Genomic DNA, 27,545 nt, shown 5'->3' with positions numbered 1-27,545 from the left:
CCCGCCCCGCCCGTAGCCCCCGCACGGCAGCGCCGTAAAGCGCCGGGCCATGGCGGCCGCCCGGGTGCTGCGGGCCGGTGGCTGTTATCGCCGCCACCCCCTCTCCTCCGCTTCCTCCTCCGCCTCCTCCGGCAGCGGCCGCGCGGCGGAGCGCGGGGAGCGGCCGGACAGCGTGGTAAACCGGGCGGGGGGTGGCGGGGGCAGCCTCGGGGGCCGCCGGCTCCGCGGAGCCCTGAGCGGGGAGCGCTCTGACTGCCTCCCGGTAACGCCGGCAGGGCGGGGGCAGCCGGCAGCAAACCGCGATCCCCGCGGCCTCTGGTTTTGATGTGTTTGCCGAGGCTCCCGGTGTTGGGTGTTGGAGGGGCGCTGAGGGCCGGGCTGTGGGCTAACCCTAGGTGTTCCGAACCTGGCTGGGGCAGGCACGCGCCTGTGTGTGGGTACAGGGATGCAGGAAGAACGCCAGGCTGGGGAAAACTTAGAATCGCAGAATTATAAAATATGAATTTCTAGGCCCCCAGAAAGATCACCGAAATCCGTTTCGTGGCCCTGCACAGAACAGCCCTAAGATTCGCACCACTGAGAGAGTTGTCCAAAAGCTCTTTGAGGTTGTCACGCTTGGGGCCGTGACCCCATCCTTGGGGAGTCTGTTCCGGTGACCCTCAGCCCTCTGGGTGAAGAGCCTTTAAAATCCAGCCTAAACTTCCCCTTCCACAGCTTCACTGTTCCCTCAGGTGCTAGCACTGGTCGCCAGAGGGCAGAGATCAGCGCCGCAAAAAACGTGGATACACTTGCTGGTTCTCTCCGTGAAATATTTTAACAGAGTGTCAGTGCTAGAAAAATGAAAACAAACAAACAAAAGATTAAAAAAAAGTACCCAGTCACAGTAAATAAATGTGCTTTATTTCTGAACTTGCTATGCTTGCATGCTTTAAGGCTTCGTGGCGTTTGGGAATTTATTCCACATTGCGAGGTCCTTCAGCAGCTCCGCAGCGGTGCTTGTAACGCGCTGTGTCTGTGTTTGCAGGGCCTGGGTTTCCGTCCCCCTCCACACTCGCACAGCGACTGGATCGGGCCCCCGGACAAGCACTCCAACCTGCGCCCCGTCATCTTCTACGTGCCCCCCGAGGAGTCGGCGCTGGAGCGGCGCCTGCGGGAGGCGCGCCAGGAGGCGCAGGCCAGCAACCAGCGCTTCTGGGCACGGCACAACCGCGCCTTCCGCCAGGTGAGCCCGCCGGGGCCGCTGCTGCTGCTGCCCGAAACGCGGGGCTCGCTTCTGCCCGCTGTTAACGCCCTCAGGGTCACGGGGGAAACGATGGTTTTGTCCTTCATTTATTTAAATAATGCACAAAACTAAAAATCCCCCGTGTTTTCTTGCTGCCTAGTGGCATAGAGTATTTGCCTTTTTGCTGTCTTGCACTGAAAGTATAAAGTTGTAGCTGCCCGACATGCTGGACCTGTCTGTGGCTAGAGTAGGTGTTGAAAATTATTTCATGGCTGGTTTTTCTCTTGTCATAAGTGAGAGAAATTTGGTGTAATTACCAAGACTAAATGAGGGTAAATGATATGTCCCATTTCACTGGCAGCACATCCCAGCAAGGCTAAAGTGAGTCCATCTTTCCTGATTTTAGCATCTCCCAGCCAATGTGGCATTTTTTGGAAAAAACAGTAACAGTTCAGTAATTCACCATTGTTTATGATGTTGAACGTCATATCCTCTCAAAACTTGCAAAGATCCCAGAAAAGATGAAGCTTGGTTTTTTTTAATTCCACAGAACTGTTTTTATGTCTGTAAAACTCACACACAAATTATTATTGTGTCTAAATAATTTTAATTTTTTAGGCTGCGTGTTTTCCTCTATGCTCAAAATCTCAGTCATACAGTACAGCACATTTCCACAGTTTGTTTTATAAACTGAAAGTTTGACTTCTGTCAAACAACACTGAAGTTTGGCTGTAGCTTTACTCCACAAATCAGTTTTATGAGTATCAGTAGGACACTTGCATGAATTAATTGATGCATGCAGGTAGCAGGATCTAAGTGACCAGTTTAACTCACTAGACTAAGAAAAGTGTTCAGTTGACACTTGCAAGTATAACAAGTATTGCTGGTTATTTCAAAGGGTGTTGAACACCACATTGCTATGTAATTAAAACCAATGGTTAACTTCAAGGACTGACTACATCCCATTCTAATGTGGAAAAACGTGTTTTAGGAAAAAGAAGAATTTATTTATTCAAGACTGAAAGCCAAGGGTCTGGAAATGAGAGATGAATCAGGTTAGTGGGATCTTTGTTAATAATTTAGGATGCATTCTGAATTCTGCTTAACTTTGAATTTTGTTAGCTCTTTGTGTTCTGTCACAAGTAACTCTTAGGGGTAGGATTTAGAGCTGTTTTCAGGAGTGTGATAATAAAAGAGACAAGGAGCTTTTCAGAGACGTGCATGTGGGGGTCAGATCATCTCTTGCACTGTTCTCCCCCTAATTCCTTCCCTGCAGCCTGAGGGGGAATGTGCTGAAATCCTAGCCCAGTAATGTAATAATTGTGTAGCCTGAGGAGGAGGAAGGGACTTTTTACTTTCACACCTCCTAAGCTGGTGAGCTGCCTGAGATAAACACACAGAGCATTTGCCTCAAGTGCATGTTATGGATGGGGGATAAATTCACAGTCTTTGGCTCCAGGTCCATGGTGTGTCCAGTGAATACAATATTTTTCCTTGAGTGGGGGTAAGGCAGCTGCTGTCTGCCTGTCTCTGCCTGGGCACAGTAGCTATAAAATAGTTGTCCCTCTAATTCATTGTGTGAAAATGGAAACAAAATGCCTTCATACTAATGGTGAATTGGGCATTGTAGTATGAGGTTGAACACGTTGTTCAGAGAATAATGATCTGTTTGAGTTCAGTGAAGCATCTGCTCTGATGTTCTGTATGTCACAGACCATTATTTTTCTTTTCTGTTTGTATTCTGGTGATCACTGCTTGAGAAGTAATTTTAATTAAGATTTATGTTGTTTCAAACCCACTTCTTTTACATTGCTGTTTTGTTGGGGTTTTTGTTTTGCTTTTATACTCTAGAAGTAAAAGAGAGTGATCACATACTTCCATTAAAAATAAATCTATATCAACTGCATGGCCTTGGTCAGCTATTCTATAATACAGCTGTGAATGTTTGTACAAATAAAAATATACACAAACAGTTGGAACAGAACTTACTTTCCTATGTAATTAATCAGTTTTCTGATACCAGTATGAAGAAACAAATTAACTGTAAGTATTAACCTGGCAGTTTTCAAATGGTTTTATAGTTAATTTATCCCATAGTATGTTAATACATTGTGGTATATTAATTTTTTTTAATAATGACAAATAGAACCAATCAATAATTTACATTTCTGTGGTCAATCTCAAAAGCCTTAAAATGCATTTTGGAAGCATGGCAAGTTGAATATTGGAATTCCATTTCCCTCATCATATCCATGTTCCCTGGGGCACTGAAATTTGACTGTCATTTTAGGGACATTTTGTGCCAGAAGGGGTTGTGTAGGAATTGTCTGGTAGAGTTGAGAATATTTGCTGGTTCTCAGGATTAGACATCTTGTGCTGTAGCCACAGGTCTTCCTGGACCTTTTATTTTCTGGTTATGAGTGACATATTCAAAATCATCTTTGGTTCTCAAAATAATTGCCTGCTAGATTGTTTGGAAGTCTCATATCTCAGAACATAAACTTTTTGCCTGAAGTTACTTGGAATTTATTAACAGTAATAGAAAAAGAATTACATCTGAAAATACTATGTCAGTTGTGGATAGTCTTCTTTTGATATTTATGGACTTGCTTTAGGGGGGGAAATTAAGTTACTAAATGCTCTTATTGGTACTCTTTAGGCTTCAGCCTGTGAGAAATTATTTTATTCAAAGGAAGATACTCCTAGATCTATGCACATTTTCATAGGGGCTCACTGCTTCCCTAAATAGTCTAAGAGCTGATAAACTTTATTACTTCCACAAGTAATAGGGGTTTAAGAACTATGCCAGCTTCAAGATGATCAGTATTTTTAATCTGCTGTGCTCTCTAGATAAATCTTAAAAGGTTGAAAGTTAAAGGCATTAACTTGTTCAGGTTTATACAGAAAGCTTGTAGGAGCAAGGAGTTAGACTTAACATCTGAACCCAGTGTTTTGGTCCAAAGAATTGCCTTGACTTTGTTACACCAAAAACCTATTTTCAGGTCAAAAAGCAACACTGAGTGCAGAAGAAATGGCTGACTTTTACAAGGACTTTCTAAGTAAAAATTTAAAAAAGCATTTGCAGTACAACAGGTATGTAAAAAGTGTTTATGTTGACCATTATACATTACAGTTTAAGTGAAAGATATAAGATGAAGTTTAAAATTTGAATGGTTTTTCTGTAATTGGTAAAACAGCACAAACCTCTGTAATTTTGCAAAATTATTTTTTTTAATGCTGTTATTAGCATTTGACAAATCTGCATTATCATTTGAGTTCTGCTGCTGCTTATTTTTGTTTTAGTGGAAAGATAAGCTCAAGTCTGAGATTTAAAGAGACAAGATCAGGCACATTTTATTATCTTAGGGCACAGGTCTTTTCATGCTGCTAATTGAAACTGATAAATATGCAAATAGACCACTTGAAAGTTCTGTATAACAGATTCTAGCTGACTCTTAAATAAGGACAAGTAAATGTGATTTATCTCAAAGGACAATCATTTCATGGGAGTAATATTTAATAATCCTGGGTCTGTTGTTTTGCAAGTATCTAGTAAAAAAAAGTGATCAGCTTTTGAGTTTGACAAGGCATAAATTGATCACCTCTCCTGGGTAGAACCTCAGCTGCAGCTTGGTGAACCCACATCCAACTCTTCAGAGCATCTCCTGCCTTGTTTCAGTGTTACTGTGTGTACAACAACTCAATAAACTGGACTGGGGATCTGAAAGGGGTGAAAAATGACTTGCAAACTCACATACCCCTGCAGGTAGCTGTGCACACTTGAAAAGGGGCTAGAAGTGAGGGAGGAATGGGAAGGTGAAGGAAGACAGCACTTAATCCAGCAATGCTGACCACTGAATGTGAAAGCACAACTGCAGTTTCCTCTTGTACTGGATTGGGAGGTTATTGGGCTCAAATATCAGGTGTGACTGGGTTCCTCATGGCATAATGCTAGTGAGAGTTCTGCCATCACTGCAGCTGGTCTGTAACCAATGGTGGCTTGAGTTTCTTTGTATATTGTACATAAACCACAAAACACTGTAAAATCCTGTAAGAACAATTTAACTAACAAATATTTAAATCTACACATCTTAACTTGCCCATGGAGGGGCAGGGGGAACCTCATCATAATCCAGAACAGCAGCATGAAAAGATGCAAAGTAAGGAATTGTTTTTAGTGAAAGGATTGCCAGTACATTGCCTATAATCGATAAGTGGGAATGCAAATAATTCCTCTTAGAACTGGTTTCCAGTTGCCATTGTTGTAGTGACTTTAGGATAGCATCCCATCTTCAGGGGAAGAAAATTCAGGCTTTGTGCTTAAAGATGACCTTCCTTGCTGCTGACTTGGAAAATCAGGTTGTGTTGGCTGCATTGTTGTAGTTTCAAAGTGGAACTGCACAGCCCTGAAAACAGCAGAGCTTTTTACAGGCAGTCTGATTTTGAGGGGTCATATTTATAAAAATCTGTTGATGCATTTAGCTGTATGTTCTTTTGCAGTATTGCCAGCTGGCCTGAAAACTGGCAGCTGAAGTGTTGCAACTCCTAAAATGTAGTTAAAATTGAAGCAATGACTGTGCATAGATGCCTTGAATATTTAGTTCAGGGTACTTAGACTGGAAATAGAGTTTAGTTTTGGAAAAAAATTCAAGAAGGATATAGGAAATTAAAGGTGAAAGGGGAAAAGAAACAGTTGCAATGCTAGCATGATACTTTTATTTAACATGACAATTGAAGGGGTAGCTCAGTGCTGCCTGTCAGTGTGAATTTGGCTGCTGTCCTCACTGAGAGGCTGCTATCTCAGGCTTATGTTAGATCTGTGCATGCAAGGTTTGCCCCAGACATCTCAGGAGAAGACCTAAATCCTAGTGTTCTAGTTACAGAATTCTATTCTATCCTATTGCTTCTTGTGAGCATTTTACAACATGGAAGTGAGATCCTTATTAGAAACTAGAAAAAAAAATTTGATGTTATTTTAATTTGTAACAGGGGCAAAGAATTTGAAGCAAGTTTGCAGAGGTCAAAAAGGGTTCATGCAGCCTATACTGTGAATAATTTTAATTGGTTCCAGAAGCAGTGCATGATTAATAAAAAATTATTTAAAGATATAGACTAACTGACATTATTAAAGGCATTATCTTTAAAAGATACTGCAGTAGAAGGGTAATGTTGGGTTATACAATTAGCCTTTGAAGTGTGATTGGATTTTATTTTTGCCACCCTTGTATGAGACCAACTCTGCCCTTTTTAACACAGGCATCTTTATCCACACACAAACAAATTTTACTTGAAGTACAGCACTGGCATGTAGTCCAGATAGCTTGGTGATCTGCTTTACTTCTGAAACATGAGACATGATTTTAACTATTGTATCTCACCTGATTTCAAATGCAGTTGCAACCATGTAATCCATGTGCAGTCTGTTCCTGAATGTGGATATACACATAGAGTTTTTCATAGGTTATTTAACTCTTAGTAGGCAGGAAAAGGGTTTCCACAAAGAACACAATTTGGCAATGCCAAAGGATATTTTAATATAATTGTGTATTTTTTTCCTGTTCTTGTTCTGTGTGCTGATGATTTTCTTGGCTTTGGAATCCTAGAGATTGGTATAAACATAACTTTAGGATCACATTCCTCATGGGACAAGTTGCACTGATGAGAGCTCTGAGGTGGCTTCGTGGGAGAAAGAGAAATGTAGAACAGTAATCACAGCTCCATGAAGAATGCAACACTGCATGTTATAAAATTGTGGTTTTTAGTAATGTTCAAAATCTGAATGATTGATGCAATAATTACTTGAATTTGTTTGTACAACTATGTAAATAAAAGTCAACACTGGTCTTAATTTATAATCAGTATGTAGATTTCCTTTACCCTTTATTCCAGGAGTATCTAAAATATTTCTCCACCAAAACACAACGAAGAAAACATTTAAAAGCTCTTCCTTGTTCATGTCAGATGGAATGGGTAATGAGTGTCCTGTTTTTACTATAGACTTATGGCTGCTAAATAATATGAGATTGTGTGCTGCACCTGAAGTCTGGTCTCAGAATGATGTTTCCACTAACTATATTGGTATATAAGGACAAAAATTCCTCATTTTGCAGCAGTTGCCTGTCTGGGGCAGTAGCTATCCATAAGTAATACAATAGGGATGAAGAAACAAGTTTGAATTGAGAGTATATATGCAATCAATTTAGAATAATCCTCTCTACAGTGTGATTATCTGCTATTTTTCATAAAGATTTAAGGTATGATTTCATATAAAGTGCTGTGCAATAGGATCTTCTTAGATTTTCTTTTTTTTAATTAAGAGAAATGTGCCTCCCTTGGACAGGAGCTCCTCTGATCCATGGTTGGTAAATGTTTTAATTGCTGAGCAATTTAACAGATGTGCTACCCGTCATTTAATCTTGGTGGAAGACAAAACTGGTAACTCCTGCATGAAGAATGGCATTACTACAATCATGCACTGCTTTCTCCTGGTTAATTTCTAACCCCAAAAGTGTGCTATTCTCACCAGCTTCTCCAAAGCACTGAAAATAACTTGTCTGAGGGTTGTTTTTGTGGCCTCCAGGTAGGTAACAGCAATTGAAAGGAGCTTGGTTCAAGTGAAATCCTGAAATATTATGCCATTTTTAAATTAAAAGAAGTCTCATTCCTCACTATCTTCTCTCTATCCATTTATACTGTTAAATTACTTTTTTTAATCCAGTACCTACTAAGAGGATTTTGTTAAAAAGAATGTATGCTGTCAGATGAAGTGTTTTCCTAAAGCTGTGCTGTAGGGAAGGTTCTGCTTTTGGAAGCATCATCTCAGTAGCCATTGACCTATTTTTCATGTCCAAACATGATATGGTTTGTTCACAGACTTTTTTTCAGCTGGAGCAAAAAGAGCTTTGTCCACATCAGCTATAATAATTTTCTGCAAAATGAAATAAATGAAATAAATTACTGATATAGCAGCAGATCACAGTGTTTTTCATACAATTATGATATTATCAGGCTAAAGTGGCCACTGAATTGTGGTTTTACATATTATTAGTAAATGAAAACAGTGATTAATGGTGTTTGCTGAGATAATAGCCAACACTTTGAAAATATTTGTGAATGTTACATTGCATCAATTACTGTAAAGGGTATATATTAAAAATTTACAAAATACCATGTTTAGGAAAATAAATTTTTGAAATAGACTATAGTGGGTATGTCATATAATTCTTCAGGGCTTTACAGTAAATCATATCTTACAGTATGTAAGCTCTGACCACAATGTGAATGCACACTTTAATAGGTAGTTCTGATGTAAAACAATAATTGGATAATACAAGAAAATATCCCAGAATGGGAGACCAGAGCCCCAGTGGACTGGTGGTTAATGGCCATATGTTCTGACAGCCTGTGTAGAACATCCCTAAGGTAGTTTCACATATGCTTTAAATGGGTAGAGGTCAATCAAAAGCATTTTCATTTTCTGAGCTGCTCACTTCCATTAGCACAGACATTTTTGTGTCTGCCTGCTGAACCAGATCAGGAAATTGATTCACTACTCAAACTAATCCAAGGAAAAAAACTGTTCGATGTCAGATGAGTTAATGTGCCTCATCATGCAGATATGTGTTATTTGGCATGGGGGAGCTGTGGGAATTCAAATGGAAGGTTTCGATCGTGCTTCTGTGAATTCACAGTTAAAACTGTTTTCTGAACACGCAATTTTAGTGTTTGTCACCCAAAACCAGTATCAGCATACACTGGACCGTGCTAGGATTAAGCTGTGAGCTGCTTTGTCTTTTAAATACCTCCAGGGACAGTGACTCAACCATCTCCCTGAGCAGCCTGTTCAGCTGCCTGACAACCCTTCTGGTGAAGAAATTATTCCTAGTATCTCAACTTCCCCTGGTGCAGCTTCCAGCCATTTCCTCTCCCATTGCTTGTGACTTGAGAGAGCGACTCTCACCTCTCCAGAACCTCCTCTGGGGTGGTTGCAGAGAGCAGGAACACTCCAGCAGTGACCTCCCTGTCCTTCCTGAAGTGAGGGGCCCAGAACTGCACACAGCAGCTGAGGGGAATGGTCACTGCCCTGCTCCTGCTGGCCACACCATTGCTGACACTGGCCAGGATGGCTGTGACCAGTGCAGAGTACAGGGAATGGTCACTGCCCTGCTCCTGCTGGCCACACCACTGCTGACACAGGCCAGGATGGCTGTGACCAGTGCAGAGTACAGGGGAATGGTCACTGCCCTGCTCCTGCTGGCCACGCCGCTGCTGACACTGGCCAGGATGGCTTTGGCCTTCTTGGCCACCTGGGCACACTCTTACCTCATGGTCTGACACTGTTGACAGGACCGTGTTGACCTCACACCATTGCCTTGGCCCATCAATCCAGCCTGTCCAGAGCCTTCCAGCAGATCACACTCCTGCCCAGCTTGGTGTCTTCTGCAGACTGAGGGGGTCCTGGATCCCTCATCCTGGTCATTGATAAAGATATTGAACAGAACTGGCCCCACACTGCTCCCTAGGGAACGCTGCTTGTGACTGGGTGCTAAATGGATGCAGCACATTCACCAGCACTCTGGACTCAGCCATCCAGGCAGTTTAACATAGAAGAGTGCACCCATCCAAGCCATGAGCAGCCAGTTTCTCCAGGAGAATACTGTGGAAAATGCTGTCAAAGCTTTACTGAAGTCTAGAAGGGAACATCCACAGTCTTTCCCTCATCCTCTCTGCAGGTCATCTTGTCACAGAAGGACATTGGGTCAGTCAAGCAGGACCTTCCATTTGATCATTCTCAGGCACTTCTGGGGTTTCCAACACATCAATATCCCTTGTGTCACTGCTGCCACATGGAAATCCATCCCCAGTCTCCATGAGACAACAGATGAAAGGAGCTCCCCAGCACACCATCCCTCAGACACTGGCGTGTTGCCCCAGGCTATCTCCAGCCCTGGTTTTATCCTTTTCCCCCTTCAAGTTCATTAGGATTCTGTGTGGAGTGCTGAGTCCCTTCATCTAAAACCTATTGAGGGAGTGAGGTATTTATTAGGTAAGTGTTGAGGTCTGATTTAAATAGATTTAAAATATCTAATAGAACCACTGTGAAAAGATGTTATTAAAATTAATCTGTCTGAAATTTTGAATCTCATTACCAAAAACCACATGCATTTACTGAGATAATTACATTTTCTGAATAGCCAAGAGCTGTATCATTTTCACCAGTGTTGCATTACTTTTGTTGGGTTTTATCCTTGACTCAGAGCAATTGCAATAACACCAGCTGCTTTTAGATATTATTGATCATAAAACCTTTAGACATCAAAGGAAAGCTAAGGAGATGCCAAAGACTACTAAAAATAAAATTTTTATGTATACAAAAGCCTGCTACAGTAACTGAAGCTAGTGAAATAGATCAAAGAGTGACTTTTCTGTGCACATCTTCTGAATATAGGAAAAATACAGGGGAGTGTTCTTATCATTTAAGTATTTAGCTAATCCTGTCAGAAGGAACAGCAGTAGTTCATATTCAGTAGTGTCAGCATGTGCCTTTTTAGTCTCTCTCATATGCTCAGTAAGTTCACAATAAAGCAACATTATTTTGATAATATTCAAATAGGTTTAGTTTGTATTGACTTGAGGTGATTTTGTTTTGATATTGTGTGGCATTTTGCTATTCACTGAATTTCTCTGTTGGACCATTAATTTTGATAGAAAATGAGAGGAGAAAGGAAGTGTCAAATGGGAATTAAGCTGCAGACTGACTAAAGGCTGGGTTAAAGTGATTGCAGCATCTTTACATATGATTAATAAAGACTTGGACTTAAAAAAAGGAAGAGCTTTTCTCAATTTCATTATGATATTTAAAAGCAATGATAGCAGTTATGGAGGAGACAGCTTCTATGTTTAACTGAAAATTCTTAGGCATGCTATTAAAATCTAGTTCAAACTTCAGATTTGCTGTTTAGAAACTGACCCTTCCTGGCCCTATTTCAAGTGGACTGTCCTGCTTGCAATTTTTAGCTTCCACTGTCACTAAGCAAGATTGGTACCCTACAGGGTAATCAGATTTAGCCAAACAAGAAGTTAATTTACATCCTGTGCAGAGCCCACGGGCCAATCTTTTGCATAATGACTTGAAGATTGAAATGTTTTCATGAAAGGATAATGTATGCCTGGAACTGTAATATGCACAAATAACATTTTCATACTAAAAATTATATCCACTGATCACTGTAAACTGATTCACAGAATAATAAACCCACAATTGAATATTCAAGTTTATTTCTAAAAAAAAAAAATACAAACAAACTAGTAAGGGAAGCAAAGCTCATTTTATTTCTTAACAGTTTATGTCTTGAGAAGAGTTTATAAGTGCATGGAATGTAATCATCTTGAAGCACATACTCATCACATACTCATTAGTATTCACAATTATATAAATCACTTCTTTGTGCCTTGGCTTTGCATGCATTAATGGATTAAGATTTACCCAAGTATTGTGAGATTTACTTGAGTGATATATTCAAACAGCAGATGCTGTGGAAGTGCAAGAATAGTACATGGGGCTAGAAATAGTAAAGGCAAAAAATTACATGATCCCTTTTCAAGTCTGATCTTACTCAGAAGTATCACTATGTAGTGACTTATCTAGAGTCAAAATCAGCTCTAGAAGACATGGTCCATTCCATACACTGGCTTGTAGTTTTGGCTTGTGGTTCAAACCAAACACCCATTTAATTGAGTTTCTTGTATTTTGCAGGGAAAGGCACAGTGATTTTGCTTACAGGTCTCATCCTTAGGCTGGTTCCAGGTGTGTTGTGACTGCTTGAGACAGCAGGAGGCAGCAAAAATGTCTGTATGCATCTTCTGAGGCTGCCAGGAGGCAACGAGCACCAGCCCAAGCCGGAGCAGCCCTGAAGCCACTGTGATGGACCATGTGTGGGATGAGTTTGCAGCAGCCCCCTGCCAGTCCAGGCTTTCTGGCACTCAGCAGTGCTCTGCTCACACTGCTGCCTCCAAAGAACCCACTGATATGATTCAGCTGCAGACTTGGCTGTGATACTTCCATCAGCTGAGCCAAAACACATTAACAGGCAAAACACAAGTTTCAGAATCGTAAGAAATTCAGGTCACTATTCATATCTCATTGTAAAAGAACTTCCTGTTGACAAATTGTAAGAAATCCTTGCCATGGAAAAATCATGACTGGGGTGTAGCATACACTGGCTGTTTTTAAAGGGTTCCAGAAAAGCTACAGACTTTAATTCCTGGAATGACTCAAATAATTAAAAGTCTAAATTCTTGGGAGAGAGCAGAGGGGGTATGTGCTGTTTTGCAAAACAGACTTTGTAGTTAAGGCTATTTGAGTAGACAAAATCCATGAATTTCAAATTTCAAAAGAGTCTCACTGCCTTGATTGCTTTCCAAGTGGTTGTATTACCCTGGAGTGTCATATAGAAAATAGCTGGTGTGACACAGCATAAATATTCTGCAACAAACCAAGTCCAGTCAGTTCTAACCTTAGTAACTCTACAATAAATACTAAGGGGAAAACACTTATTTGTTCAAAATTTTATAAGAATGGAAGACAAAATGGAAACTAAGTTCCAATGAATATGTAAGAAAATGTCTTCTGAATTTATCAATCTTCTTTTCACATTTACCAAAATAGCATCTCACTTTTACTGTCATGTTTGGAAAACCTCCAGTTTCCTCAGGCCTCATGAAAAATTCCATCATGGAAGACAGAACAAAATACTAAGCTGACATATGAGTAAATAGCCACAGGTGCCAATTTGTGCCAAGGAAAAAATCCAGCTCACTTCAAAGAAAAAATCAGTTCTGCCATAGGATATTATAGAGCAACTTGAATTGACAAGAGATGCTTAAAATTAATTTAGTTTGCTGCCTCTCCCCTTTTTGCTGCTGGGCAAAAGGGGCTCTATTCAGGGGGACACCTGAGGGCTTGCTGGGCATGTCTGAGTTACCAGGGTATCTCAGCCCTAAATCTGAGCTCCACAGGACTGAGTAAAACAGGGACAAGGTGGCTGAAGAGCTGCCACTGTGCAGAGCACTTCTCCATCTCAGGAACATTTTTTTCTCAGGCTTTTAAATCATGAGGTTCACAGTTTCTCTAAAAGAAACAAAGCAGCTTATTACTTACTGACTTGAGTCTGTAATTTATAGGTATTATCAAACAGCCACCTAGCACTCAATGTTTGTATGTAATTAACAATGTCATTTCAGTATTTATAGCTACTATATGTTTACATGTAAATTAGAAAAGCAATCTTACTTGTTTACAATATGGACTTTGGTTTTGGGCACTACCAACAGAACTCATAACCAAAAATTCATAACCAAATTCATAGGAGTGTTCGTATGAATATTCATTCAGAATTCATAAGTAAAAAGAGATAGAAAAGAAGTTAAATTAATTAAAAAGATGGTTAACACAGCATTCCAGCCTCTTTTGGCTGCAAAATGAGTGGGATGGGAAATGACAAATGTGTGAACCATCCTTTAAAGGAATTTAGAGTGCTTTCTGCATTGGTGCACAGTAAACCTGGCAGCACCATTTTACAGTTCTGTAGTTAATTACAAGGATGAGGGGCACGTTCAGCTGCTGCCCACGATGGAACCATTTACAGGGGAGATTTCTGGTCAGTGCTATACACTGGGGAAGGAAGATATGTTACTCATCAGCCTCCTCTGTGTGAGTCATGGCAGCTTTCAAACATATGGTGATGGTGTACTTTGTGGCCCTTCAGCATGTAATATGAGGTGTAACACTGTGTAGGCAGTGCATTTCACTTTCATGGCTAATTTATATTTATCAGTTGTTCCCAGCTTTGTCTTAGTTTTAAGTGAGGCATGTGTCAGTTCCTGTTTGCAGCCACATTATCTTCAATAGGTAAACTTTGATAAAAAACTGCACTATATATGTCTTTGAAACAATTTCAATATATTCAACAATTTCAATATGTTTCAATTTGAGCTTTCATTCAAATAATAATTTTAGACATTAAAGAATAATCTTATGTTAAAATACATGGATTTAAAATCTAAATGCCATGCATATGGCATGTTTCAGCAATTCCCCAGGACTTTCCCAGGAGGCTGTAGTTAATTGGTGTGGCAGAGTGAACTGCTCTCTGTAATCAGAACACCTCCAACAGTCCAGGTGTTTTAGGTGACAGTGCTGTCATAGATAACCATGGCAGCGTGGATTTTTTCCTTCAAAGAAATGACTACAAGCTCCACTCTGTGAATTTTCCTATGCCCAGCTGACCACCAAAGTCAAAGGCCAAGGAGTCCTGCTTTAAATTCTTATTTATAATTGTCCTCTAAAGTAAAATTGTAGCCTCAGAATATCTGTAATGACCTACATGCCAATGAGGTAACTGCCTTCTTAGCTGGTTGCTGCATAAATTACCTAAATTAAATCTAGTCTTTGGCACAAGGAAAATCTTCAGAACATGATGTGATGCAGCAGTGTCTGCCAAACTTGTCAAACTAATAACATCCTCTCACTGTTTTTTTTATACCTATACTGGTGAATAAAAAACCTCTACACAGGTGGAGGAGGAATTGTTTTCTTCATGAATAGACACCTACAAGGCTGCTTTCTCAGGCCTCCTTCCACATCCCCTAAATGCAGGGAGCACACTGAGTGTGGGTAGGCTGGGTTAGAGACGGGCCCATGGAGGGAGATCATCTGTCCTTACCCTGCATCTGCTCTGTTTCCCAGGAGACAGCATGAGGAACAAAATATCCAGCACAGACAGTTCTGTTTGCTATTGATTTTTAGAGTGACTCTGCCCTTCTCAGCCCCAGGTCCTGTCTACCATCCATCTTGCCACGGGCACATTCAGAGAAGCCATTTTCTGTACAGACATAATTGGTCATTGGCACAGAAATGACAGAAACCATTGTCACACAGCAGAAGCATTTCCATTTCCCTTTCCCTTGGGGCAAACTGTATTACCATGAAATTCCCAGTATAGTGCAGCTGGGTACTGCCCCTGAAATACCCTCTTAACACAAACTTAAGATAAACTCCAACAATGAAAAGTGAATGTACAGTGGCCTCCCATGAAAAATGAGAAATTCTAATCGACCTTGAATGCCAAGTGAATTTGGTATAATTCCATATAGAGCATTAGCTAAGGAAGAGAGAAAAGCATTTAACAAAAGAAAGGGGTATCAAATTTGGCAATTACTGTGCCATGTGCAGAAAAGGAATACACCAAATGTAAGGGAGGTTTACTGGTAAATCTGACTTGGGAACAAACATTTCGGGTAGTGACCATGGCACAAACTATTGCAGCTCTTTAGGCTCAAGGAAGATGAAGCAAACAGAGCAGAGAAGAGTAAATTGAATAATCAGGGAGATGTAGAATCTCTTTAAAAGAGATTAAGAGTTCAGTTTGTTTAGCCAAGCAAATTGATGGTCATGAGGGGAGAAAGGTGTGCAGAATCTACTGCACAGATGAGTGGAAGAAGAACCAGCTAAGAGAGTTAAGTAGGAAAGAATGTTCTTTTTCTACAATAATTTAATTAAACATATAAAAAAAAAGTCCTATCTGTGAGGACTTCCTTAGAAATGCAAACACATAGAGAAATGAGGACAATCAGTAGCCAGGGAAAAGAGCCAGGAAAAAAATAACACAATTTGGCATAATATCTATATGTATATATTACCCTTGAGAATGCATAGTGAAGGAGTGATGTTCTTGGGCAGGAAGGGCAAGAGCCTGCTTGGTTTTCAATGGACTTTGACAATTACATTTAGAAAAAGACCAGATTAGGTGTTTATCTGTAATGGCTTTTAGACTTCAGAGATTTAGTTGTCTTTCTTTCATCAGTAGGTAAAAATTTCTACTTGGAAAAAGGTCATATACAGCCATATACTGGCATTAGCATTTCTTGTGATTAGCTTATGCATAAGCTTTAACAAAAGGCAGCATCTGAAAAATCACAGCTTCCTTCTTCTCTAAATGTATGTAGGAACCTCAGTGAGAATAAAGAGAATAGATCTCCTATATCTGTGTGAGGAAGCACCAGTTTTCCTGGTGCTGAGGCAAGTTTATACTCTAGTCTGTGCCTCTGCCTGATGTTGATTATAAAACAAATAGCGTTTTTCCTACATTTCTAACATTCACTTCTCAAAATAAGAAAAATCTCATACTGCTTAATGAAATTATCCCAGATTTACACTAGTGTGTCACTGAAATTACAGCCCTCACAGGTTGGTTGTTTTAGGAAAAAGCATTTTTCATAATGAAACTCTGGAGGATTTAATGAAAAAAAGGTTATAGATAAGTCTCCTTTGCTGAGGATCGTAAAATAGCTACAGAAATAACCAAGGAAAGAGTCTCACCTAATCTAATTGCAAGTAATCTGGCAGGCAAACTGGATGAATTAGCAGATCTCTAAAGGAATGCTGACAAACCATAGAGGTAATAAAGAGCTGGTGTTCTAAGGAAGGGAAGGGGATAATGGAAGCAGTAAGAAAGCAGACACTTAGAAATGAGTAAGTGCTTTTCTTCCCCTGCTTTTACCTACATGTTCCTGGGCTTGGATAAAGACACATGATGTTGTGTTTGGAAGAGTCTGTTTGTTGTGTTTGTGGAATAAATTTATTTCCCATCAATACTGGGCCTAATCCCAATATAAAGGTAAAAAAGGGAGTCACAGCTGGAAAGTAAGGATATAGGAGGGTGAACAGGAAGTACTGTACCATAGACTGGATTTATTCTGTTATTATTTCAGTTGTGTGATATTCCAGCCATGGCATGTTTTTTATTTCCTCTGGAGGACCTAATACACTTCTGCAATGGTTCAGTGGCTGAGGTAGATGAATACAGAAATAAATGTAACTTCCTGTGACTCATATGCAGAGATTAATAATCCTCATAACCTTGAATAAGCAACTGGAACCCCAGGGGAGAATAAACTCACTGAGAAGTGAAAGTATGGAGGAAGGAAAGGAGGAACCTAAATAGGATGTTATCTTTCTTCATGCATAAGCACTAAAAGTCATGCAGAGTGAACATGGAGAAGAGAATATTTCCAAGCTAGAAAGGTGCTGGTAGTCAACCATCAGGTGACTGTGGAACATGGAAACAAGTGAGGAAGAAAGTCACTTCATCTTTCAATGAAATGAGAGGTATGACAGAAGGCAGAGCAGAAATTGCTGCTAGAGCATAGTGAGTGTGGTGGTGTAAACATTCCCTCGTAGAGGTGGCAACAAATTCCTTGAATGCAAGGAGTAAAAATACAAGTCTAATTATCATCACAAGCTCTCCTCTGTGAATCCTTAACCTGTTCAGAATTTTGATGTTTAAAGAAGGATCTTGGAGAATACTGACAGTGTCTATAAACTCATATAGCACAGAGTATTAGAACTTATCAAAGGGTGGAATCTTTAGCTCCTTGATCACTTACTACTTTGAAGATAACAGTGGAACTTGGGATATATAAATATAGCTGTGTTGCTGAAACTTTCCAGTATTTTCCTCTATGTTCACATTAATATTGGCATGCAAATTCTCTAGCTTTCCAGTGATTATTTTAACTGTATTACCTGAGGTTTAGAAGTCTGTTTTTCATAACATAATTGTTTTAAAGCTAATTTCATTCAGTATGTTATATACTTTAGCAGCAGCACAACTCTGTAATAACTGAGTTTAAAAAAATCTTGTTAACAAATTATCCAGTGCAAGTATCCTGCTCTGTTTTAAAAAATATAACAGAAATTAACTGTTAAGATTTGAATTAACACTGCATGCTTTATTTCCTTGTTATTTCTCTGTGGAGAGAAAACAGCAGGGAAAAGCAAACTGGCTTCCATTTGTTAGAGCTTCCTAGAAATCCTTGTGACTCTGAAAAAGGAGAATTCACTTGCATGTAAATAAAGCTTATTGACTTGGGAAGCAGGATCATGATCAGTGTTTATTTTACTTAGAATTAATGCCTTGCCTGACAGTGGGTTCCCAATGGTAAGTTCAGGCATTTGACAATGAGTCAAGCAAAGCAAAACACAGTCCTTTTACCCCAATGTGCCTGAACTCCCTGACAAAAAGGTAGCTCTGCATGCAGTAATTGCACATATGAACAAAAGAGTTGGGCTAAAATTGTGCCTAGGACTGGGTACTTTACACTTCTGAGTCTGGTTTTTATGCTTCCTCTTTTCCATAAAGGACGTTCTTTTAGGAAATGCAAACTAAAACATATGCAACTGTCAAGTGGTTGTGATGAAAAACCAGATAGGTTGCTGAATCTGGCCTTTCAATATTTATTATTGCCAGGATGCTTTTAAACAGCACTTTAGCAGCAGTTGAAATTACTCCAATATAGTACTTTATTGTGGCCATATTTCTGAAATGAAGTCATAGATTTTATAGACTATAAGATTAGATTAAAAAAAAAATTCTCTTTTGGTAGATTCTCTAAGATATATATCCAAGAAGGATATTTTTTTAAAGTACAATAGTGTGCTGGTGGCACTTGGCCAGCGTCAGCCCATTACAAATGGTGAAATAAAATGACACACTTCTTAAATGAAGTGAACCTGAATTTCTTTAGAGGCCTGCCCCATTTGTGGATGTCAGTTAAGCTGACCTCAGTTTGCTGTGTGTATTTCTCACACTGTTGCACTTCAAAAACCACCGAGCTTTGTGCTGCATTAGTTGAACTGTTTGCTTTCTGCTCTCCCACTGTGAATTAGAAACCTCCCTCTCTCTTCCAGGGAAAGAGGGAAATTGGTATATTGGGACTAAAGAATCCAGCACTGTAAATAATGTGTTATGGGGTTATGTTTTGGTGTGCACTCAGAAGTCTGCAGAAAACCACGGTGACCTTGCTGGTGATAGGCAAAGGATCATAGGAGCCACCATGCTTGGAGGTGTTTAAGCAAAGACTGGACAGGGCACTTAGTGCCATGGTGATGTTAGGCCATAGGTTGGACCTGATGATCTCAGAGGTCTTTTCCAACCTAATTGATTCTGTGATTGTGCATTATACTAGAGACAGCATGTCTCGATAATTTAATCAAAATATCAGGGCATGCAGCATAACTCGTTCCTGAAGAGAAAATGGAAATGCAGGCAGTGAATACTTTTAACTGCTAGATGAACTTGGATAATTTTCATTAGATGAGACAGGAAAAACAAGATCCAAATGAAGAGGAACTCTTTGGATATTTCAGGTCAGGCAGTAGCTTGAGGAAAAATCATCTTCACCAACTCTGTCCTGTGTCTAACTTCTGCTGTGTGCCATAAACAGAGAGGAGTAACCCTGCACTATAGCTCCATTGAGCTAATCAGCCTTCCTGCAGGAGGGAGCTTATAGTGTGTGCTGTTTATGTGGGAAATTGCCAGGATGCAAATACTTGATTAGCCAGCATATTATGAATCAGGGTCATAGCTGGAGTAGTTGCTTTGTTCAGAGATGCTCACATCCCTGGGGTAAGCAGCTAATTGCAGGAAATCTTTTAAAGCAAATGTGTGATAGGAAGAAAGCAATGAATATTGTTTATTCAAAAGGCAGGAGTGGTTCCTTTGAATCAGTTCTCTTGCATAATTATGTAATTAGGGCATGTTCTATTTTTAATTAAATCTCTTGCATATTCATGAGAATACTCTGAACCTGTGAACCAATTGGCATAACTCTTTAAAATGTAGTTTGTGTAAAGGAATGCCCTTCAATCTTTTTTCCCCTTTCATATTACTGTGCAAAGAGATATTTCACATTGTTATAATTAGGTTGTATTGCCTGTCAAAACTAGAATGTGGTTAATTAAACCATTAATATAAAATTGCCAGAGAAAAGTTGTAAATGGAGATGAATAACTCAAGAAACTGCTGTATGGAAATACTTGTATCAAAACTGGGTTTTGCTGGACAGCTTGATCTGTGTAAGATATCAACCAGAGAGTGGAATTCAGTAAGTATACTTTATTTTCCTCAACTTTTCAAATCCAGCAATGATTCTCTGTATTTACAGTCTGAAGACTGTCCACATTCCCCTAACTTTGCTGTGTTTCTTGTGGGCTTCTGTCTCTCTTCCTGTTCCTCTGTCTCTTTGACAACAACATTAGCTCTGATTCCTCTTCCTATTTCCTGCTTATTCTTAGTAACCTTGCTTTGTCACCCAACTCCTGTTCTCACATCTGCTCTTCTGTAGACTTGCTCAGCATTGAACATGAGGGCAAACATACATAAGCTCTGCTTTCCTTGAATATTTTAAATATTGCCGCTTAGGTGAGGCTGCATATTTTGATTTACCACTATACCTCTGTGTTCTTCTATTAGGTTGTGATTCATACCCTGTACATACTGCAGGGACTAAATGATCATTGCAGGTCCCCTCCAACTGAGCAATGCTATTCTATTCTATGTGGAGCCCAGGTGATAATCAATATAACATCACAATATAACAATAGGTTGTCACTAATCCCAGATGATTTACAATGTACATTTTTCTGCTTTGCAATATTTAATGTTTTGGGTATTTGTGTTTTTTTGGAGGTTTTTGTTGTGGTTGTTCTTGTTTTGTTTTGTTTTTTAAACTGTTCTTTTTCATTTTTTTTTCTATCTTATACCTCAATTCCTTCCATCTTTCCTTTCTGGACTTAACTTCTACCTAGTGGAACATAACACAAAGAAAATACAGTGGCTGTTCCTTCCTCTAGCGAGAGTGGGAATGAAATTGGGAGCTGCAAAGAAACAGTTTTTGTGACAAGTGTCACTGAGTTCTCATGGAAGTCTTACTTTTCCATGTGTAAACCTGTGTAAGAGCAGGGATTTTTCACTTACTTCCATGCAGAACAAAGACAAGGGCATTGAAATATATTAGCAACACACACTGAGCTCTGTGTGGGGGCCCAACCTTCAACACAGAACTTGTCCTTCAGCCGATTTCTCTGTGACTTGCTCCATGAGCTGCTGCACACTGAGGAGATTTTCGAGCACATTTCATGAAGTCATGGTTGGAAGAGACCTCCAAGATTATGCAGTCCAACCATCTACCCACACTGCCCTGTAACCCCATGACCACTGAACCACACTGCCCAGTGCCACATCCCGGTGCCTCTTGAGCACCTCTGGGGTGGTGGCTCCACCACCTTCCTGGGCAACCTATTCCAGAGAGTGATGAGGTTCCTCCTGAGCCTCCTCTTCTTGAAACCAAACCAACTCAGATCCCTCAGCCATTCCTCATAAGACACGTTTTCTAGACCTTACACGAGCCTTGCTGCCCTTTGCTGGACACACTCCAGCACTTCCATGTCCTTTTTAAAGGGAAGATTTTCCCAGAGGCATCCAACTGAGATGGGGGCATCAGTTTCACGAGTCCTACAGTCACCATAACCCTGAACTTCTTTCCAGCACAGAAGGTCAAACCAGCGCCAGGAGCATCAGCAGTGGAGCCCCCTTGGAGCGAAGCCGCCCCAGTGTCACCGAGGGCGCCCTGAGGAACCGCGGGGATCCGCTCTCCGCTGGCATCGACTTGAGGCGGACGAGGCGAATCTTAGCAGGGTTTAGCGCGGCACGCACCGGCAGCCTCGGGGATGCACCTGAGCTCCCTCAGAGCATCCCGCCGGCCGTGCCCGCTCCCGGGCAGGGTGACGCCATGAGGGGGGGCGGTGGGGGAGAAGGGCGCGCGGGCGCTTGTGGGAGAAGGGGGGGCGCCGCCATGTCAGGCGGGGCGGGAGGGAAGGAGGGAGGGGAGCGCGGGGCGGGACAGGGGCGGCGGCCGCAGCCGCAGCAGCAGCAGCCGGGGCGGTGGTGGCGGCTGCCGGCAGCTGTCAGCGCCCGCTCCGCCGGCGCCGACCACCGCGGCCCTGCCAGCGCCTTGCGGGAAGCGCTGGGTCCGCCGTGGTGCTGACTCGCTTCTTTCACGCCTCCCCTCCGTCTCTCCGGTCCTCTCTCCCCCCCAAAAACCCTTTTCCTTCCTCCCTTTCGCCCGCCCATCGCTGACATCCTCCTCCGGCCGCCTCCCCGCCCCGGGCTGCGCGGCCCCCGCCGCCCCAGCGAGCGCTGCGCACATCGCCCGAGCTGCAGCACCGAGCGGTGAGCGGGGGGGGGCCGGCGGGCCGGGACCCGGGGCGGGTGTGTTTGGGTGTGGGTGCGTGGGGTGTTCAGCTCCTCTCCCTTCTCATCCGCCGCTGCGCAAACAACAAAAGGCTGCGCGGGCCGCCCGGTCCCCCCGCAGCGCCGCCGCTGACAGCCGGCCCCGTCCTTTGCGCGCCCAGGGCGGGGTGGCTTTTGGGGGAGGCTTTTTTTGGGCGTTTTGTCAGTTGCGCTCGGCTGCGGGCAGGGGTACGTGCCTGGCGATGGGCATCGGCTCGGCTTTGTCCCCGTTTCCTGTGCCGGCTCCCCCCGGTGCTGCGGCGGGCGCCGCCCTGGGAGGGAGCGGGCAGAGAGGGCTGGGGAGGCTCCGGCCTGCGGCTCCGGGCGTGCGGCGCTTTGTCTGCGCTCCCCCGGCGCCGGGGCTGCGCCGTGCCAGGGCGGAACTGCTGCGGGAAGGCGAGGCTAGGACAGGTCTGCTTTGGGCTTTGTACACAGTGACCGGATTTATGCATTGTAGGTCACCTGCCGGGCTCTAGTCCGAGGGGATTCATAGACTTAGGTCTTGCCCGGATTTCTGCACCTCCAGAATAAGGAAAGCGTTGGTTAGAAACAGGTTATTCTAGCAAAAATACATAATTGATTTAATTGATAACTAATTGTATCTTTAGAGCAGAGATTAATTAGAAGGACACTTTAATACCTTACTTATTTTGCTTTGGTCTTTCTGATATTTCTAAGTAACGAGATGCCAGATTTGTAGATCTGCACAGCAGTTGTATGTAATCAGAATAAGGAAACTTCTTGACACTTGATTGAATTCTCTGTTCTAAGCATATTGAAGCACATTTTAATGGCCAAGGTGGTATCACCTAGTGTAATACTCTTGTGTGGCTTTTGAAGGTGACTAAATCAATGATGGTGCTTTTTTTTTTTTCCCTTGTGTTAATGATTTCCATTAGTGGGTATGATGTAAAAGTAATATCAGTACTCAAGATACTCGTCATGAAGTCAGAATACAAACTCAGAAAACAAAACTGGCTAGGAAAAAGCAAAAGTCTGTTTTTATAGTTTGCTTTGAACAGCAAAATTATAAGCCAGTGTCATTCATATAGTATGCTTTCAAGTTTACACATAAAAATACAAGAAACTAAAACGGTTAAAATTCATTTTTAGCTGTGTTGTGCTTGACAGAAGGTTTAACAACAATTGCTCTGCAAAGTAATTGTCTTTCACTTCCAGTTTTGCATTTGCTCATCACTTAAATAGGAAACTTATGCACAAAGGGTGTGCATTGGAAGCTGAAGAGGAACTGTTGAGGTTTCAGACAGCTTAGCATTTTGATTAAAAAAAAGCCCAACAAAACTGAAAGCAACACCTTTTAGAATGCACAGTTGATTTAAAACTCTTTTGGAAAATAGCTTTATTTTAATTGAGTATAAATTCCAGAGCTTCAGCGAAACATGATAGAGGATGTTATAGCCCTAGGATTACAGATACAATTGGAAGTTACACATTCAGCATTTACTGGCAGCAGAGAGAAAGCTGATCCATCTGGTGAGGCTGAGCAGAAGACCTTGCAAGTCACTTGCGCAATCATTTTTGTGACCACATGGTTTAGGAGGACCTTTTCCCTGAAATTAGAACAGCTATGGAGAACTCTTGCAGTTCCATTTAGGTAGACATTTCACATAATGGAGAAGCATATGGGTAAAGGCAGGGAATTTAATTTGTCCATTCCTAAAACTCGCTCACCAATGCAGTATCGCTTCTGCATCACTTTGCAGTTAAAGTTTGGCAACCTTGATGTTTCTGAAGGATGATGATGGAGCTGGACAGTTCCAGTAATCAGAAATTCTAACAGTAATTTGAGCATAGATTCTCTTTACTTGCTGCTATATATAACTAAAAAAGAGTATAAGGTTACCCCCCAAAGGTCCTGTGAAGTAGCTTCATGAATTTTGTCAGATTCCTGTGATATGGTTAGCAGTGTCTTATTAATGGAAATTGATTCTTTTAAAAGATCTGTGTTTGACAACAGAGGAGTCACATACATAATTTGAAATTAAATATGCAGGAGTCAATCTGAATTTTTTTGACATAGAACAAAATACACTGTACAGACATTTAAGGGATATAAGGACAATTGCTGCTTCCTGTGTTTGTGCAGAACTTGCCATGCTCATGTCAGAAACCTCTCACTCATGTGCTGCTCATACAGTACACATTTCTCTGTATCTTTATGTGTATGCACACATACCTACATATGTGTATTATTTAATTGGTAATTTGGGGAAATACTGTAGCCTTATATTCAGTTCTGAGTCCATTTAATGCGTCTTCTGTTTCTCTTGAAATGTGGGCTTGTGCAGTTACTCTTTCATCTCTTCTTGTGTTTGACTTCTCTGGCAGACGTGCAATTGAATTTACTCTGGGGTTGATAGTGTCTCTCCAGTTGCATAGCTCATGATTATTTTAAAACTCAATTCAGTGTACAAATACTTGTAAAATAAAGTTTTTATAAGAGGAGTAAAAAATACAGAAATCTGGGTAAATTCATGAATAAGCAAAGTGTACTCTGTGTACAAAGAAAAGTATATTTGGCGTTGAAGAGCAGGGTTGTAGATTGTGATGGGGACAAGCATGCTAGGTCTAGTTAAATTAAATTAAATTTTTTGTAGTCAGTATTCCTCCAGGGTGTTGTTCAGTATGACACAACTGTTGTAAAAATGGACCAATTCCATCATCATGGCAATAAAGTGGGTAGCCACAGGCTTTCTCTTAATTCAGCCTTCATAATATTTCACGTTTCTAAAGTATTTCTAATTGTTTTACAAGAACACAGTATTTACCTTGACTAAAGTTTAGAAAAACATTTTAGTGTTAACTCTGATTTTCCTTCAAGCAAAAGCATGATGAACATAATGTCTAAAATGTATTTGTTGTACCCAAGTACCAGCCAGAGACACCTTGTTCACTCTAAAAAGATTCCTTTGTGACTTCAAAATAGAGCTGGTTGTAGCAGTTACCCTGAGTCAGAGTCAGCTTCAGGTGTTCTTGAGGTAATAAAGTCTTCCCAGTGTTTGATTTAGTGAAACATTTTCCTTTCTGAGAGTAGGATGTAGAAGGAAATGTGGTTCCATTGAAAAATTACTAAATAAATGCCTGACCAGAGAAAGGTGCCCTTTCTGTGACTTGGATTTGCTGAGATATTTGTTGTCGTCATCTTCCGGGATTTAAATTGGGCACTTCATTGTGAGGATTAGAGCCAGAATTGCAGATGCTTTCAGTGATACAGGAATTACTTCCAGAGGATTCTGTAAGTGTTTTATAGTCATCAGGCATGAGATGACACTATACATGGGGCTTTTTGTGCTAGAAAATTAACATACTTAATAATAAGAGGCCATGCTGAAAGGGCAAGCATGAGGGCTGAAGGTTGTGTGTATGCTTCTAGTACCCATAATATATTTGGGAATGTGAACAGAGAATGAACACTAAATTAACATTAGAGATGCTAATTTCTTTAAATGTGTAAAGGCAGTCTCTGATAGTTGACAGTTTCTTCAGATTCAGTCAGCTAAGAAAACAGATGCAAGTAATAGTATCTGTGTGTTGATTTAATCACTGTTTGTTTCCTTGAATCCAGCTTATCTCCCAGGAATGCTCTATTTAACTGCAGTAAGAAACAAGCTTTACTCTGGAAGCTGTATTTTGGCATTTGGCATGTATGTAGAATTAAAATGAATTTAGTTTTTCAAATGGTTATTGTTGGTCGTGTTTCTTGCTGAAAATGAGTAATATGGGCTCATGCCATCTTATATTTCCAACATGCTTGTTGTCTTTTGTCTGCTTAAATGGTCGTATTTTGTACATGGTTTCTCAATGTCAAGTCTTCCTTACGAGTGAAAGCAGTAAAATATCTTTTGTGCGTAGACTTAAAAGTGAGCAGTTTCATATCTGGATTATTTTGTAAATAATCCAGATAAACCAAATTCATCATATTTAGATTTTCTTTCTGGGGTTATGTCAGAAACCTAGCTGGTTTTATTAAATTTAAAGTGACTAGAACAAAGGATGACACCAATCTAGTGGGTAGTACTGGCTTCCTTACATATCTGTAGGGTTGGGGTGGTGGCTAATTATATTACATTTACTATGGGATGTACCACATCAAACCATTTCAAAAGTTAACACTGCACTTCTTACTGTTCAGAAGTTCAAGAAATATCTGACATAAACCAACTTTTTGATACTACTTAAAAAGTTATATCTACAAGTTAGTCTTCTTAAAGGACAATACATATATTTTTCAGGATTATCAGGTAAATAATGATCTTCATTCTTACCTGTGTTTGTATGTAGTAGTTAAGTAGTTAATGTTAGCAAAAAATTAAGAATACTGGCAGTGTGCTATGATTAGAACTTGGGAGCCATTCCTCAGTGCAGAGGATGGTGGTTTAAGCTTTGGAAAAGATTGCAGTAACTGCATTCCTGCACTGTATCCTGAGTTTGTTCCTTCCAGCTGACAGTAGCTGAAAGATTTGCAAACCATGTCATTATAGATTAGTGACTGGCAGGGAGGAGCAGGGTGTGTGTTGGTGTGGTTCTGCTGCTTTCTTTTTGTTTTTCTAAATGGAATATTGTCTTAAGATTAAGTGCTTTTATGAATGTTCCTTTATCAAACAATGTCAGCCTGAATAATGTGGAAAAGCCAGAGTTTCATCTTTCTCTTGTGGCTTGAGCAGCTTCCATTTCAGAGAGGCTGCTGTTACTCTCTCATCCCTCCGGCCTTTGCCATGAGTGGATTTTAGTATATCCCCACCTTTAATGTTTCATTTGTTCATGTGTTAAACTGGCTGTTCCACCCTGCTCTCCCCCAGCTCCCAGTCACATTTAGAGTGTATTTAAAGGGAGGAGGGTTGATGAGAGAAGTGGATTCATCTCTCCCTCACAGTGGCAGAGTGCAGTCAGATTAATCCAGCTAGTGGGATGGTAATATGTGAGGACACAGGGGAGGTTATAGTTCTGAGCTGGGAGGGGCACTACAACCTCCTGTAATGTTTCTGTTGACAGAACAGGAATATATAATTGATCTCTAAGGATGTAGATGAAATGTTCTTCCATCTCAGTGCTGGTTTATGTAGTTCCACAGTCCTGCTGCTCGTTCCCTTTTCCTCATTCCATCAACACAGCTGGGGAAATAAGTGTATTTTGGTTGGCCTGAACCTTTTTTCTTTTCTGTCCCCTCACTT

General features: G+C 40.9%; 2 protein-coding genes across 11 annotated transcripts in view; both read left to right on the top strand.

Moving 5' to 3' along the window:
• Window positions 1–38: 38 nt before the first annotated feature.
• COA8 (cytochrome c oxidase assembly factor 8) lies at window positions 39–18,486 on the top strand. Of its 2 annotated transcripts, none has more exons than XM_074542297.1 (5): window positions 39–175; window positions 1,025–1,222; window positions 2,214–2,277; window positions 4,225–4,315; window positions 11,979–18,486. In XM_074542297.1, exons 1-5 carry the CDS (start codon window positions 50–52, stop codon window positions 12,016–12,018), a joined length of 519 nt encoding a protein of 172 aa, XP_074398398.1. In that variant the 5' UTR covers window positions 39–49; the 3' UTR covers window positions 12,019–18,486. The 2 variants fall into 2 exon arrangements, with proteins under 2 accessions (XP_074398398.1, XP_005483328.2); XM_005483271.4 differs by lacking the exon at window positions 11,979–18,486 and adding an exon at window positions 6,826–7,077.
• Window positions 18,487–21,942: 3,456 nt separating this feature from the next.
• KLC1 (kinesin light chain 1) overlaps window positions 21,943–27,545 on the top strand; it is a 44,957-nt gene continuing 39,354 nt past the window's right edge. For 3 of the 9 annotated variants that reach the window (XM_074542288.1, XM_005483274.4, XM_005483272.4), the window contains exon 1: window positions 21,944–22,293. The gene's annotated coding sequence lies outside the window, so the exon portion shown is untranslated. Of the gene's footprint in view, window positions 22,294–27,545 lie in introns of all 9 variants that reach the window. The other 6 variants (XM_074542290.1, XM_005483277.4, XM_014264451.3 and 3 more) reach the window with 3 other exon arrangements.

This window comes from Zonotrichia albicollis, chromosome 6 (assembly GCF_047830755.1).
Source record: "Zonotrichia albicollis isolate bZonAlb1 chromosome 6, bZonAlb1.hap1, whole genome shotgun sequence".
In the NCBI taxonomy this organism is placed as follows: Eukaryota; Metazoa; Chordata; class Aves; order Passeriformes; family Passerellidae; genus Zonotrichia; species Zonotrichia albicollis.
This window is presented reverse-complemented; position numbering and strand designations above follow the sequence as displayed.